Source organism: Peromyscus maniculatus, chromosome 18, assembly GCF_049852395.1.
Source record: "Peromyscus maniculatus bairdii isolate BWxNUB_F1_BW_parent chromosome 18, HU_Pman_BW_mat_3.1, whole genome shotgun sequence".
Lineage (NCBI taxonomy): Eukaryota > Metazoa > Chordata > Mammalia > Rodentia > Cricetidae > Peromyscus > Peromyscus maniculatus.
Window position 1 is genome coordinate 18,883,163 of NC_134869.1, and position 15,630 is coordinate 18,898,792.

General features: G+C 48.7%; 1 protein-coding gene across 2 annotated transcripts in view; it reads left to right on the forward strand.

Moving 5' to 3' along the window:
• Window positions 1-3,106: 3,106 nt before the first annotated feature.
• Window positions 3,107-15,630, forward strand: part of Ntn4 (netrin 4) — a 104,112-nt gene continuing 91,588 nt past the window's right edge. The window contains exons 1-2 of one of the 2 annotated variants that reach the window (XM_006988455.3): window positions 3,107-3,345; window positions 6,471-7,000. In XM_006988455.3, coding sequence (XP_006988517.1) covers window positions 3,291-3,345; window positions 6,471-7,000 — 585 coding nt within the window. In that variant the 5' untranslated portion in view covers window positions 3,107-3,290. The remainder of the gene's footprint in view (window positions 3,346-6,470; window positions 7,001-15,630) is intronic. The other variant, XM_016006929.2, reaches the window with a different exon arrangement.

Sequence of the window (15,630 nt, forward strand, 5' to 3'; positions counted from 1 at the left end):
GGATGCCTTTGATTCTCTTGCTTATTGGGATGCTCAGAAGAAAAATTGCATGGCCCGTAGGCAAAGACTTCACGGTGGAAGCAGGACTCCCGGTGGGGCGAGAAGTTGAGGCCCAGGGTTTCGTTGTTAGGTTTTGTGCCGAGTGTTTATAGAGCGGTCTCTTCCTAACCTTGTGCTGCTTTATCTCTGCCCAACAGGCCTCAGACTGCTGGGGAACTTTTCCTGGGGAGGGGTAGGTATTGCTGCCTACACTTTTGTCTTCATATCTGTGGTTCTAATTTCACCATCCTCTTGATTCCGAGGCTGCCTCGGTTCATTTCTTCTCCTTAACCGTATCTTGTCCCATTTGAGCTTGTTATTATAATACACTGAGCCCCGGAAAGCGCCCTAAGCAGAGACACTGAGCTAGGAAGAAAAAAATTTACATATGGCCCAGGGGCACCCAGGAGTAAGGTCTTTGGTGTGTGGACTTTTTGCCATTGACTTTAGATATTAGAGGCCCTTTTAACATCTTTCCAAGTCACCAGGAAGGTTCTCGATTAAATTTGTCAGTTTGTGACATTTGGAAACCTGCTGTGGAAATTCTGTGGTTTCTCCAGCCCTCCCTGTAATCCACAGCAATTAGAAAATTCTGAATCAGTTCTTGAAAACCTCATAACAAAATCATAACCAGTAATGTCCTCATGTCCTCACCCCTGAGCAGACTTTCTTGTTGGTTAACTCTTGGGTCCTTTCCTCAAAAATGAAAATGTAATTTGTGACAATGTAGACTAGATAAGCATTTTTTTTTTCTTTTAAAGACGTGCTCTCCTGTGGTCCTGGCTAGCCTCAAACTTGCTTTATAGCTAAAGCTGGCCTTGAAAGCACGACCCTCCTGCCTCTACTATCAAGTGGGAAACTTACAGATGGGAACCACCACATTGCATCCGAGGAACATTCATTAGAATGCTCATGATCCCTCCTTAGAGCTAGTCTACACATGAAATATTGCTGTAGAGAGCACACATTCCACTAGAATGCTAGGAATCACTCTTATTTCACTGGTTTCTGCTCGGTGGTTTCTATTCTTAGCATAGAACAATAGTTTTGAGATAACTCAGTCAAAACACTCAGTGAACATTTATTGCATGTCTGACAAGTGTCTTCAGTTAAGAATAACCAGCAAAGTAAGGGGAAAAAAACACAATTGCATCTTGCATAGACTGTCTAACTGCCATTTTAGGAGCTTGCAATTTTATTAAAGGAAAAAAGCAAAACAAAACAAAAAACCCAGTTACAAAGCACCAGGGACGTCCACAGCATCACTGCCGACAGAAAATGCTTTTGAAATTCATAATCAGACACGGGTTAGCTCTGCCTCCACTTAATATATTGACTCAGAGATTAATAGTAAATACTGTCTTCCTCCTCCTTCCTCTTGGCCAGTTGGCTAATATTTGGGCTAAGGGCCCTTAGCCTGTTATAATTTCCTATCGTTTGTTTAATAAAAAGAACAGTTGGAGAGGCATTTTAGCGACTTCATCAGGAGCATTCATTATCTGTGCCAGCCAAAGAAGGCACCAACATTGCCAGGATTTGAAAACACACAGGGTTTGTTTTCTAAAGCTAATGGCGGCCCCCATGTCGTCTGCCACCTCCAGTTATTGGCCAAAAGAATAATTTTAACGCCTCCCGAATGGCTTATGCTAACCTCAACTCAGTTCCTTCTGGGAGATAGAAACTTATATGTCCCCAGCTGGGCCATTACAAATAGCATCTACGTGTCCGTCCGTCCCCCCCCCCCCCCGCCCCCCACCCCGAAGCTCTGACTGCCCCATCTATTATGCTCATGATTTATAAACAGAATGTTATCTGTAAAGCAGTTAATTTTCTGGAAAATATTCAAAGGCACACACTGAATGCTGCAATACAAAATTGCATTCGACTTAACTTTTGCCAGTTTCCTGGGATGTGTAAGCAGAATTATATTTTCAGAGAAGTTACAGAAGTCCCAGGCTGAAGTGCTATTTAATCTCCTTCCATAAACACCAGCCCTGAGCTACAATTAGCTGCTTTGTGGTTGCTGCTAACTTGCTCCCCATCAGATATTTCATAACATTATCGTTCCCCTGCACACCATACTCTGGAAAATGCGTGAATACACCGAGCACTCAGGCGTCCTCTTTGTTACATCCCTGTCCTAGACCGGGATGTCCTTAAACAGCCCATTCCCTGATCAGGGATTCTGGTCTCTCAGACCCTTGAGTTTGGTGAGAAAGATCACCCTTGACACCAAAACGGGTACACCCTCGGCTCCTGTAGGCAGCGGCTGGGCTGCGCCCCCCAAAAGGCGGCAAAGACTCAGAGGACACTTGGGCACTTGGCGCGCGCTCAGTGCCGGTACCCCAGGCTGAACTGGGGGGTTCCGAACCCAGACCCCGGGGGCTCCCAGAGAAAGGGTGCCGTGGAGTGGAGGGGGTGAAGGCTGTTTTTTGTTTTTGTTTTTTTTTCTGGATGATTTTGGAAAGGAGTAGTTCGCTTGTTTCGCGGGTTTTTAAGCCCCTTGGCATGCCCTGACCTGATCGGGGAGGGAGTCAACTGCTCTCAGGAATGTTCCTGGAGAAGGTGGGAGACTGCTTCCCAGGAGAGGCCGGTGGGTGCTGGAGGGCACCCGCGAGGTCAGGCGGGGAGATGCGCGCAGCGGGGGCGGCAGGGACCCCTCCCCGGGCGGCGGTGACGACGACGACGACGACCGGACCGCTCGTCTGCACCGCCCGGGCTGTCAAGCGCGGGGGGCGGGCGGGAGGAAGGGGTGGAGGTGCGAGGGGAGGAGGAGGGCTGGCACCGGAGCGCCGCGGTGTCGGTGCAATAAAAATGCATCCCATGGAACTGCCCATGGAGAAGGACGGGACCGAGCCGCGGCGGCCACAGGAGGTGGGAAGAGCGGAGGAGGACGGCCGGGAGGCGGCGGCGGCGGCCGGGAAGTGAAAGGTCTCGCAAAGTTCAGCGTCGGCTGCGGGCGCCGAGCCCCGGGCGAGCGGCTCACCCGCCCTCAGGGCCGCTCTGCGGGCAGCGGCCAGGCCAGCCGGCTATGGTCCCGGGGCTCCCGCCGCTCCTGAGCTGCCCGGGCCCCGCCAGGCCGGTGCGCGACGGTCACCCCGCCGCCCGGCGCGGCCCCGGCCCGCGGCTCCGCACCCACGGTGCCCACTGAAGCGAGCCTGGCGCCCCGAGAGGAGGAAGAACCACAGAGCCCCCGCTGCTCCCGAGGACCGCTGCCGCTTCATCCCACCCGCTCCCGCCGCTGCCCGGCCATGGGGAGCTGCGCACGGCTGCTGCTGCTCTGGGGCTGCTCGGCGGTGGCCGCAGGTGGGTGGTGACGCGGCCGGGCCCCCACCCCTCTTCCCTTGCTCCTGCTCCCCACCCCACCCCAACCCCCAAGCTCGGGGACTGGGGGATGTAGGGGACCCCCGGACAGGGAGCCCTGAGCTCGGCTACCGAGGATGAAGCGAGTGGCCATGTTCCGTCTCCTTTGCCCGCGACTCCGCACTTTCAAACACTTGATTTTTTTTTTTTTTTCCTCCCCTGCAACTGAGATACACATGTCCTTGAATAACCAGATATCCTGGGTACGCCCTGCAGGAGATAGAGAGATCAGTGTTTCTTTCTGGGTTTGGCTTGGGGGAAAGAAAAAAAAAAAAACTGCCTTTGCACTTGGTGAGGGGAACAAAGGACCCAGCTCGCCATCCCCGGGCTCTCCATGGCCTGAGGAGTGACGAGGAGGGGTGGCCCAGAGACCCTGGGCGTGCGTGGGCCGAGACCGCTCTCTCCTTTGGAGCGATCGCCACCTTCCCGGATCTCCTTCTGTAAACTTGGGAAGCAGGTAGGGCCACCTGGGGTGAGGGTGAGCGCCCTCTTCCCGGGGCGGTGGCTGCAACGCAGGAGAACTCGGAGCTGGGGACCATGGGGGGTGATCACTCAGGTGGTGATTGCCCCGAGCTGGCTGACCGCCCCTGGGGAATCGGTACCCTGGCCGAGGCTCTGCAGGAGGTCGGAGGCGGGTCTGCTCCTTGGCTCAGTAACTGGACTACTGGCAACCGTCAGATGCCCTCTCCCTCCCACTCCGGTCCTGGCTCTCTTGGACTGCCCTAAGGCCACCGGCTCCAGGCTCGCTGTTTTTGAGTCCCTGAGCCCCTCTCGGCTTCTCTGCCTCCCTTCTCGCAGGCCACCTGGCTCTCAGTTGGGCTAAGCACAGCACAGTGGGGTACAGGGTAAAGATTGCACCCTGATTTCAACCTCGTTCAGATGGACGTGACTTGCTCCAGAAACCGGAGTGTGGGTTAGAGGAACCGATTGGGAGATTCAGAGCATTGTGGCAGGCATCTCTTTGGTTGGGCGGCTTTCCAGTCTCTCCTCAGAGCTGCTGGCTTGAGAGTCTGCATCCTCCATCAGGTGTAAACCCCCCCCTCGCCCCCCCCCACAGTCAGTTCTTCAGGGGTCGCCACTGTTTTTGCTCACTGATAACTACTTATTGTCAAATTATTAGGGTGTGGAAACTTTCCTTCATTATTTTCCCCCAAGACTGCGTCAAACGTCTCACTGTTAAAGATCTCTCTTGAATTCTTCCTGCTCACACTCTTGATTGTGCATTACACACCCACGCTCCCACAACCCGGAAGTGAACTTTTCGTAAACTTTCCCCCTTTCAGACCATGTTATGACAAAAAACAAAAAACAAAACATGGGAGGCATCAGGAGGTTGTAAATAAACATCACAAGGCGGGTGTTGCAAGTCAAAGGTACTTGTACAGGCAGTATGCGCTTTTCCCCGGGAATGCTTCACAGGTGAGTCATAGCACACGGTGTTTTGTGTGTTTCTGCCCACAGGCAGCTGTTGGGCCCGCTAATCAGAACAATGGCAAACAGAGTCTGGGCATGGTGCACATTTCCATTTGACACTTAAAAAAAAAAATAATGCCTGAGGAAACCCCTTATTTTGGTTGCAAGCCTGTGTGAGGCGGTGATTGCCACTGTGGGACATCTCTCCTCTCCAGCCAAAGCTGTCATTTGGCTCTATCCAGTGCCCCTGTGATAACAACTCAGAGGTCTGTCTCTTAACCAGAAACATCCAATTAGCCAGAATTTGGGGTTTGGTTACCTTTTCCTTCTTTTCCTCTGTGTTTTAATTTTTCTTAAATGGACAATTTTTTGCTTACGGTCTTCGTAATTAAAACGACAAACCCAAATTAAGGGATTATGACACGCAGCCAGAATGTGAATCAGTGGGTACTGCTTACCATTCTAAGTACTCCTGAGACATTAAGGTGGGTGGGGACTTTGGGAGGGAGAGTCACTCTCTTTAAGACGAGGTTTAGTTCATGACAGTTGTTAGAGGTTTGGTATGGCAGACCGTCATCATTCTCCAGCTAAGCTAACAGGTAAGTACTACACAAACCTGCCATAGGTAGAAATATTTAAGAAGCAGAGAGCAGGGACAATAAACTTTCCTGTCATGTGGTAGTTTGGAGGGTTTTTTTTTTAAATAGTTATATTTAGTTAATATTAGACATGGATATCACACATTTGAGATCCATTGGTTTCTGGCTTTGCCACCTGAAATGAGGTCCCATTGTGTATTTATGAAATATCTTGTGTTGATTTTCCTAGAGAATTACCCCTTTACTGGTTAAAAAACAATATAAAGAAAATGAAGGAGATGGGGGTGGTGGTGGCTAAGCTCAGTTGCTAAAATGTTTGTCAGACAAGCACGAGACGTGGGAGTTCGATCCTTAGCAAGCACATCAAAAGTGAGGTGTGATAATACACTTACAGCCCAACACTGGAGAGCCCGAGACCAGCAGATCTCAGGTCTCCCGCGCTCGCTAGTCTAGCCTACTTGGCAAGTTCCAGGCCAGTGGGAAACACTGTCTCAAAAACACAAGGTGAAGGGCTGGAGAGACGGCTCAGTGACTAAGAGCACATGCTGCTTTTGCCGAGGACCTGGGTTCTGTTCCTAGCACTGAACACTAGGACTCACAACTATCTGCAACTCCAGTTCCAGGGGATCCAGTACCCTCTTCTGGCTTTCTTCAGGCTTCTGTGTGCAGGTGGTGCACATGCATATACTCAGACACACACACACACACACACACACACACACACACACACACACACGATATGATAAATCTAAAAGCAACAAGATACCTTAGGAACAATACCCAAGGTTTTCTGGCCTCCACATGTGCACACTCACTTGTACACACATCCAATTGCACACGTGAACACACTATCATCTATCTCTCAAGCACACACGTACTTGTATACATGAATCACTGTGAGTATCGGATAGTGTTCATGGTCCAGTTTGGTAGCTTCTTCTCATACAGAAAGGCCCAAGGTCTTCGGAGGATATCTTGACTGTTGTAGATAAATAAGCAGATCCTTCCTATTTCCAATGGGTTTGTCTTGAATGACGTATGCTCTCCCCTCCTCAGGACTGAGTGGCGTAGCTGGAGCAAATTCCCGCTGTGAGAAGGCCTGCAACCCTCGCATGGGAAACTTGGCTTTGGGACGAAAACTCCGGGCAGACAGCACCTGCGGTCAGAACGCCACTGAACTGTTCTGCTTCTACAGCGAGAACGCCGATCTCACGTGCCGGCAGCCCAAGTGCGACAAGTGTAACGCAGCTCACTCTCACCTGGCCCACCTGCCCTCTGCCATGGCAGACTCGTCCTTCAGGTTTCCCCGTACCTGGTGGCAGTCCGCAGAGGATGTGCACAGAGAAAAGATCCAGCTAGACCTGGAAGCAGAATTCTACTTTACTCACCTAATTATGGTGTTCAAGTCCCCCAGGCCCGCGGCCATGGTGCTGGACCGGTCCCAGGACTTTGGCAAGACGTGGAAGCCTTACAAGTACTTTGCAACAAACTGCTCAGCTACTTTCGGTCTGGAGGATGATGTTGTGAAGAAGGGAGCTATTTGCACGTCTAGATACTCACATGCTTTTCCATGCACCGGAGGAGAGGTAAGGGCACCTGTTTAATTCTACACCGTAAGGGGAGAGAGGTAGAAAAAATGCTACCAGCCCACATTTTTTAAAAAGCATGAAGCTATACTTGTAGCAACATGAATGAAATTAGAATTTTTGGTGAGCTTTGTCATAAATTATTTCTCACCCTTGGACATGGATGTGTAGCTGTTCTTCAGCAGATTGCCCACTGGCTCGATTTCAGTCAGGATTCTAAGATTCTGTTTTGTTTTGTTTTGTTTTGTTTTGTTTTTCATTTGCGCCATCCCTCTGCTCAGGATGTTTAAAGGCTGCTGGTCCCTCTGGCTAGCAGAGATGTTTACTGCATTGCGGAGAAAGCCTGCTTGGAAAGCACGTGCTGGCATTTTCCTGATATTCGAAATGTAAATGGGTGGTAAATAAAAACAAAGCGGGGGGGGGGGGGCGGATATGTCCATCAAAAGACCACGAAGAAATCAGCCAGCGAAGAGCTCCCCTTGCATGCATGATGTCCTTAGTTCAGAACCCCCACGAAAGAGCTGGGTTCAGGATGCAGGCTTTGCCACTCAGCGCTGGGTGGGTGGAGACAGGAGGATGCACGGGGCTTGTTGGCCAGTCACTGTGGCCAAATCAGTGAGCCCTAGGTTCAGTTGGAAACCCTGTCTCAAAAAGAGAGGTGCAGAGCCTGGGGGGGGGGGGGGGGAATGGCACAGTTGGTAAAGTGCCTGAGATACAGGCATGAGGATCTGAGTTCGGAGCCTCGGCACCTCTGTAAAAAGCATGATGGATCTCTAAGGCCTGCTGGCCCACTGGCGAATCGAGCCAATTGGCAAGCTCTGGGTTCAGTGAGAGGTACTATGTCAGAAGATAAGACTGAGAATCTTAGTGAACAATACTTGATGCCATTCTCTAGCTCTGCATGCACACACACACACACACATAAATACACACACATTGTGCATGCATTATACACACACACACTGTGCATGCATCACACACATGCACACAAACTGGGTAGAGAAGCGATTGAGGAAGATGCCCACCATCAGCCCCTGCTCTCCGTGAGCAGGTATACAAACATGTACATGCATACTACACACACACACACACACACACACACACACACACACACACACACACACCACATACAAATAAGGTAGAAAAGTCATGCTAGGGGAGATGCTAGCTTTCAATGTCTGGATTCACACACATTTGCATGAATTCACACATGTACACACACACACACACACACACACACACACACATACAAACACACACACGTTGGAGGTTTGATGTTAAGATGCCAAGAATGTGTAGCAAGACAGTTCCTTTTAACACAAAAGACGATTTGAGGCTCACAGATACATGAATTTCACTTAGGGACTCGGGTCTGTTCTCTTTCCTGGGCCCAAAGTCAGGCCATGTTCATTCTGTAAACCAGTCTTGCCAGCTACAGGTCCAGTTTCTATATATTTCCCCAATTTCATATTCCTTCCCCTGTGGGGGGCGGAATATGTCTTTTTAGCTTTCATAGAGGCTCCCAAGGAAATTCTTCCTAGGTATATGAGAATACACACAAAGATGGCGGCTCTTCCAGAGGACCCGGGTTCAAGTCCCAGCACCCACACAGTAGCTCACAACTGTCTGTAACTCGGTACTAGGGGATACAATGCCCTCTTCTGGCTTTCATGGGCACCAGGCACACACATGGTACACAGACACACATGCAGGCAAAACACCCACACACATAAAATAAAATAATTAAAAAATAAAACAGGAAAATATTGAGAAGGGGGGCAGGCAGTAAGAGTATCATCTTTCTGATGCTGATAGCTACCATGAACGTAAAGACTAGATAAGCGATGGGTGGCCAGGGTTTGTTTTACGGAATCCCCTGGCATCAGGACATTTATTGATGTCTGGAGACACTTTTGCCTTTTGAGGGAGGAGTGGTGAGCACCATTTGGGATTTACTGGGTGGCCAGGGAGAAAGTTAAGTCCTGGACAAGGCACAGGAGGCATTTCCTCCTCCTTCTCCAACAGAATTATCTAGCCCAAGATGTCAACACCACCCCGGTTGAGAAAGTGGGAGCTAGGTGTTGGGCATCCATCCAATGCACATGACCCGAAGGCTATAGGCACCGAGATAAGCAGCTCGAAGCAATCATTCATGCAGCTGCTCACAAGGTCCCCAGATGGTGGCACTTCACAAACGTTTACGGAGTCCCTGCCGTGTGTCAAGCACTGTACTCAGCTCCAGTAGGTTCTGCTTTGGGTTGGTAGACGATCTGCTTGCCGGCGCCTGATGCAAAGTTTAGGATGGGAATTTCTTCTACCCTTGAGTCTCTGACACAGAGTGCCTGTTTCTAGGGGTTCACGCCCAAAGCCCTCCAGAACAGTGCTATATTGAAACCAGAACCAGGAAGGTCATGGTCTGCCACTGTTTCCCATTCTCCTTAATAATCCTTAAAGCTCGCTTAATGTTGTAAGCCCTTTCTTTATACGCTGTTATGATGGACATTTTTAAAGATACGAGGACAGGAAAGACAAAGATAAGATAGGCTCCTTGTTTTCTTATGTGGAGAACACTTTGTGTTAAAAACAAGTGAATGGTTTGAACTCTCAAACTGCTTTGGAACTGGCCCACAGGCTCCTATCGGCTCTCTATACCTCAATGCTACCTGGGCCACGTGTATTTGTAAAGCAGCGAAAATAGTGAGTAACCAGGTGACGGGCACCTGCTTACTAACAGGTGCCACAGTCACTCAGAGATGACTAATGCAATGCTTAACCTGGGCTGTGTTGTAAGCGCAAACTGAACTGCTGGAGAGCTCAGTCTACCAAGGGTTAGCCTCGCAAGGACAGCGACCTGTTTTCCATCCCAGAACCCACATTAAAAAAAAAAAAAAGGCTGGGCATGGTGCCACACACTTATAATCCCTGCCCGGGGAAGGCAGAGATAGGCAGATTCTGAGGGCTGGCTGGCCAGGCAGCCCAGGCTACTTGGTGAGCTTCAGGTCAGTGAGACCCTGTCTTTAAAAAAAAAAAAAGGAAAAGGTAGACGGCCCCCCAAGGCACGGCACCTAAGCTTGTCCGCTGGCATCCACACATGTACATCTGCACCTAAACACAAATGTGCATGGGCACACAGGCATGCACAATGTCAAGTAGTCATTGTCACCAGTGCTTACGTCACATTCCAAGCAGAGACTACAATTTTTATCAGTTATTTCAAAGGACAGATACCTTTTTTTTAAATCCACATTGTGGTCGGGTGGCGGCGGCGGCGGCGGCGGCGGCGGCAGCACACGCCTTTAATCCCAGCACTCGGGAGGCAGAGACAGGCAGATCTCTGTGAGTTCGAGGACAGCCTGGTCTCCAAAGCGAGTTCCAGAAAAGGTGCAAAGCTACACAGAGAAACCCTGTCTCGAAAAGCCAAAATAATAATAATAATAATAATAAATCCACATTGTAAACGCTTTCGGATAACCCTGCTGTTTGAGCAGACTTCTGTTTTAATGGTGAGGAAAACATGAGTTCATCTTAGCACCCCCTAGAGCAGTATTTACAACAGTGAGCTGAATTTCTCAGCTGAGCTGGCAAGCAAAAGAGAGCCTTGCTTCAAGATCAGAGGCAAAGGAAGCCCCCAGGACCTATCGAGAACTGACCCCTCCTCTAGAACAGACGTTGGACGGAATGAATTGTGCTGAGCTCCCATGAATTTTGCGGCTAACACTGCAAATCACCAGGTTGTATCTTTGGAAACAGTGTTGAGAAAAACAAGCCAGCGACTCGGATTTCAAGTAGGACATCTCAAGTTCCATTTCTTGCTTGCCAATAAGCCCAGAGATCTGTGATCTTCCTGAATTTTTAGAAAGACTTGCTCACAACTTCAGTAGGAAGGTGAAGCTGTGCCCGTGACATAAGCTGGCTTCCAGGGTTCATTCAGAAATCTGGATCTGAACTTTGAGACCTTACAGCTGCACATCTGGAAGAGTCTCCATCCACAAAGCTGGAGGGACCACATTCTGAAAGAGGGCTTTAAAAACAGGTGCACCGGGCGGTGGTAGTGGTGCACGCCTTTATTCCCAGCACTTGGGAGGCAGAGCCAGGTGGATCTCTGTGAGTTCGAGGCCAGCCTGGTCTATAGAGTGAGCTCCAGGGCATGCACCAAAACTACACAGAGAAACCCTGTCTCAAAAATAAAATAAAATAAAATAAAATAAAATAAGATAAAATAAAATAAAAACACAGGTGCATTAATCCACTCAGGCTGCTTTGTAGGAGACAGATGCTGGTGGTTGAACCCAGGGCCTTGAACATGCTAGGCAAGCTCTCTACATTGAGCCACATACTCAGCCCCAAAAGATTACTTTTTAAACCATGGAGTTAAACCTGCCATACAGACTTCTGAAGGTGGCCAGTAGTTTAAAAGGATGGTTATTTTTTAAAGCACACCCCCTACCCAGAGGACGACTCTGTTGCCCAGAAGTGTCGTGGTCTGCCCGACAACTTGTAGTAAGCTGTGGGACAGTTAGGAATAAAGCCACAGGTCTTCTGACCTGAAGTTCAGTGTTTGCCCCCTAGATTATGTTCTTCCTCTAATATTGACGCCCCCAGAGCTGCTGGGCACCCCTCTTTCCTCACTGTCTCAAAGCCATTTATTTGCTGCTATCCATTGGGATGATATAAAGAGGAAGAATTTTTCAAACAGCTCTCTCCAAAGAAACAATATCTTCTGAGATGTCAGTGGCGTCTCAACATGGACAGAGTCAATGGTCAAGTCAGCGCAGGAGACACGGACTGGGGTCATGATCGATTTTCTGTCGCTAATAACAGAATGCCTCAGTTCAGGCAATTTGCAGGAATAGATGTGCATTTGGTTTATAGTTCTGGAGGTTGCCAAGTTCAACGTCATGGTACCGGCGTCTGCTCAGCATTCTAACAAAGCCAAGGGCATCACCTGTTTCCACAAAACAACTTGCTAGCTGGGGTCTCTCTAGTCTTATAAAACTACCCCATCACCCTCTACCATAATCCCAGTGACTGCTCAAAGTCCCAACCTCCATTACTATCCACATACGAATGTGGAGTTTAAGTTTCCCACCCCTGAAATTTTGGTGAGCGAAGTCGAACAGCCACAGCTGGGTTCAACAAAGTTAAACATCTGGAAACACAAATGCTATCGTGTGCCTTGCGCGTTAGTGAGAGAACAAGGAACATGGCACTCAGTTCCATTTGTCTGGCCATGGCCTCTCTTTTCAACAGCACTCCAGTGATGGTCGGGCAGGACTCCAGAGCTCCATAGCACCCTAGGTGGGAAATTCTGGGATGGAGTAAAGTGCTGCCAAAGCCTCCCATGAAAGGTACAGACAGGCCTGGGGCTCAGGTGGTTTGATTTCAAGACTCTGTCAACTAGGGGCTTAGTCCGTTTGACAGAGCAGTAGATAATAACAAGCTTGGAGCTGAAGGTGGGGAGTCGATTAGGCTCTGGCAGGATGAAAAGAGCCCCCCCGCCCCCCTTACATCACCCCTGGGCAGAGAAAATGTAGGAAAGTGAACCCATTCAGGATCCCCCAGTCTTTCAGGCTTCCAGCAACGGTAGATGAGACACACATCATCTCTCTCGCTGCTTACTCCATTAACTGGCTATTAAAAGCATTCTGCACAAAATTTGGATCACAACCAACTGGACCACATAGTTTTTTTCTTCCCCCTCCAGAGCATAGTGAATATATCACACTCAAAGAGAAGAAAGTAGAGTCATGGGCAACAGTAAAGGAAGCCAAGAGCACAAAAGGAGCGAGGTCTCCAAGCGGTCCTGGAATAGACAATGTCTGCCCACAAGGGTAGGGATTTCATCAACCTCATTCACGACTGTTTCCTTGGCACGTAGGACATGGCTTGGCTCATCTCGGCAGTCAATAAATACGTCGTTGGGATGAATGGAGGGGTGGGTGATAAGCTGGGAAAGAGCAGAAAAATGTTCATAAATTGAAAGTGGGAGGGGGTGAGAGGCAGAAGTTCTAGTTGGCACGGAGAAACCAAGTTGGGGGTAATAGAAGACAAAGACAGGGAGGGGCAATTCATAAGGATGCCAATGTCCACCTGCCCAGTCATCTAAGTAACTTTGGAGCTGCTGGGTGTCAGGACCAGTCACTCTAGATGCTGGTGGTGGATCAGTGAACCGGACAGAATTTCCCTGTCCTAATGAAAACTTAGATGCTAACGCAGGTGTAGGTGGGTTGGGGTTGGGGAATTGAGAATAAATAAAATGTATCAGGTACCGGAGTATGATAAATACTAAGGAGGAAATAAAACAACACAGGACATGGAGAATGTCAACAAGAGGGTGCTACTTTTAAAAACTTTGAAACGATTTATGTTTGATAGACTGGACGATGGCTGGGTTTCTGGAAAGTTCTCATGAGTGAACAACATCTGTAACTTAGGGTCCTCGTGTGTGTGTGTGTGTGTGTGTGTGTGTGTGTGTGTGTGTGTGTGTGTGTACTATGCATGTGTATGCACTTTTGTGTGTATGCACATGTGTGCACACGTGTGCAAAGGCCAGAGGGGAGCATTGTCTGTCTTACACCATCACTCCAACCTTGTGTTTTGAGAGAGATTCTCTCACGGAACCAGGTGCTCAGGGGTTAGGCGAAGGCCCTGGGGATCCCCACCCCCTCAGTCTCTTCCCCCCAGCACTGGGATTCCTAGCTTTCACATGGGCTCTGGGGACGGAATCCAGATGATCACACTGGTACAACAAACAGTTCTCACTGACTAAGCCCTCTCTCTCTCTCCAACCCCCAGAGTCACGTGTCCTTCAACTTCTAAAAAATAAAAAAAAGCAAAAACGAAATTAGATGTCAATTATTAGGACACAGAGTGATCAAAATCCAATTTTTTGCTGATCAACAAAAAACCACTTCACTACGATGAGAGTATTTGAAAAGGACTTTAATGCCACCTGGGAGTGGGGGTGGTGGTGGTGGAGGAGGGATGATGACCGCAGGGGATGAGAATACCACTAGTGTGTAATTTGAAGGCTGGAGAGTTTGAATGGCTTTTCTACAACTACCCCCACTGGACCCTGTCTTCCTGACTTCTGCTCCCAGTACACACGTGAAACTGAAACGTGCCTGTGACAAGTTGTGTGAAAGACACAGGGACCATGCAGATTCCTCTTCTTTGTAGCCCTACAGCCCCACTGGGTGAGACGTCATTTATGGACTGAATTGCTTAGTAACCCGGGGCAGTGTATGATTAATCCCCAAATACGTTGTGTAGATGGCATGCCCTTCAAGGTCCAAGCATTTAGTTGTCTCTTTAGGATATTGAAAAGTTCGGATTCTAATAGCTGGTGATCCAAGTCTGTAGTGGAGAAAACGGTCAGCTGATTGAATTTTTACATGTATCTACATTTCTGTGTTAAACTATGCTTGGGATTTTTTTTTTTAACTTAAAGGATAAAACAGACTAATACAGGAATGGGAATGCTTTTTACACAATGCTCTTTTGGGTAGCTGCTGTTTTCCTCAGTGACTGACATCTGCTCATGCCTGTCTCATCAGTAGTAGCAGTGATAAGTCGGAATGGTGAGCTAATATCTGTGTAGCCTTCTGATGGGAAGGACTCTGTAAGCACACTGCAACCTATTTTATTTCAAGAACCCCATTAGCCGGGCGGTGGTGGCGCACGCCTTTAATCCCAGCACTCGGGAGGCAGAGGCAGGCGGATCTCTGTGAGTTCGAGGCCAGCCTGGGCTACTAAGTGAGTTCCAGGAAAGGCGCAAAGCTATACAGAGAAACCCTGTCTCGAAAAACCAAAAAAAAAAAGAAAAGAAAAAAAAAAGAACCCCATTGAAACTGAGCACGGTGGTGGCATACACCTTTAATCTCATTACCAGGGAGACAGAGGCAGAGGAACCTCTGTGAGTTTGAGGCCAGCCGAATCCACATAGTGAGTTCCAAGATAGCAGGGGCTATGTAGAAAGAGTCTGTATCAAGAAGAACCCTATTGGTCATTTCCTAGACATAACATTGGTGAGTCAGAGTAACTCAGAGCCAAGCAAGCGATGAGCTAGCCAATCTGAGAGATGGGACAATGAGCTTACCTTGGAATTATTGATATGATTAAGTGCTCATATAACTTCAGAGTAGAGAAGAAGGCTGCCGGGACGGCTCAGCAGCTAAGGAGACTTGCACCGAGCCTGACGACCTAAGTCTGAGCCTCAGCACACATGAGTGGAAGGGGGGAAATTGGCTGATGCAAATTGTTCTGACTCACACACATGTGCTGTGGCCTATAACCCCCCCCCCCCCGCCCCCCAGTAAATACATGGAACAAACTGTTAAAGAAGAATTCATCAAGTAGAGGATAAAAGTAAAACCAGACTGACTCTGCAATTGTTAGAGGTTGTAGAAAACATCCAGACTGATGGGTTATTTGAAATGAGTTGCCGTATATACCCTGGGTTAAGAACGGACTGTTTTCTTATGCTCTAAAAATACTTACCACAAGTGAAGATTTAACGTTACCTCAGGTGATTTAAAATAGTGATTCTCAACCTTCCTAATGCTGTGATGAACCTTCAATACAATTCCTCATGCTGTGGTGACCCCCAACCATAAAATTATTTTTTATTA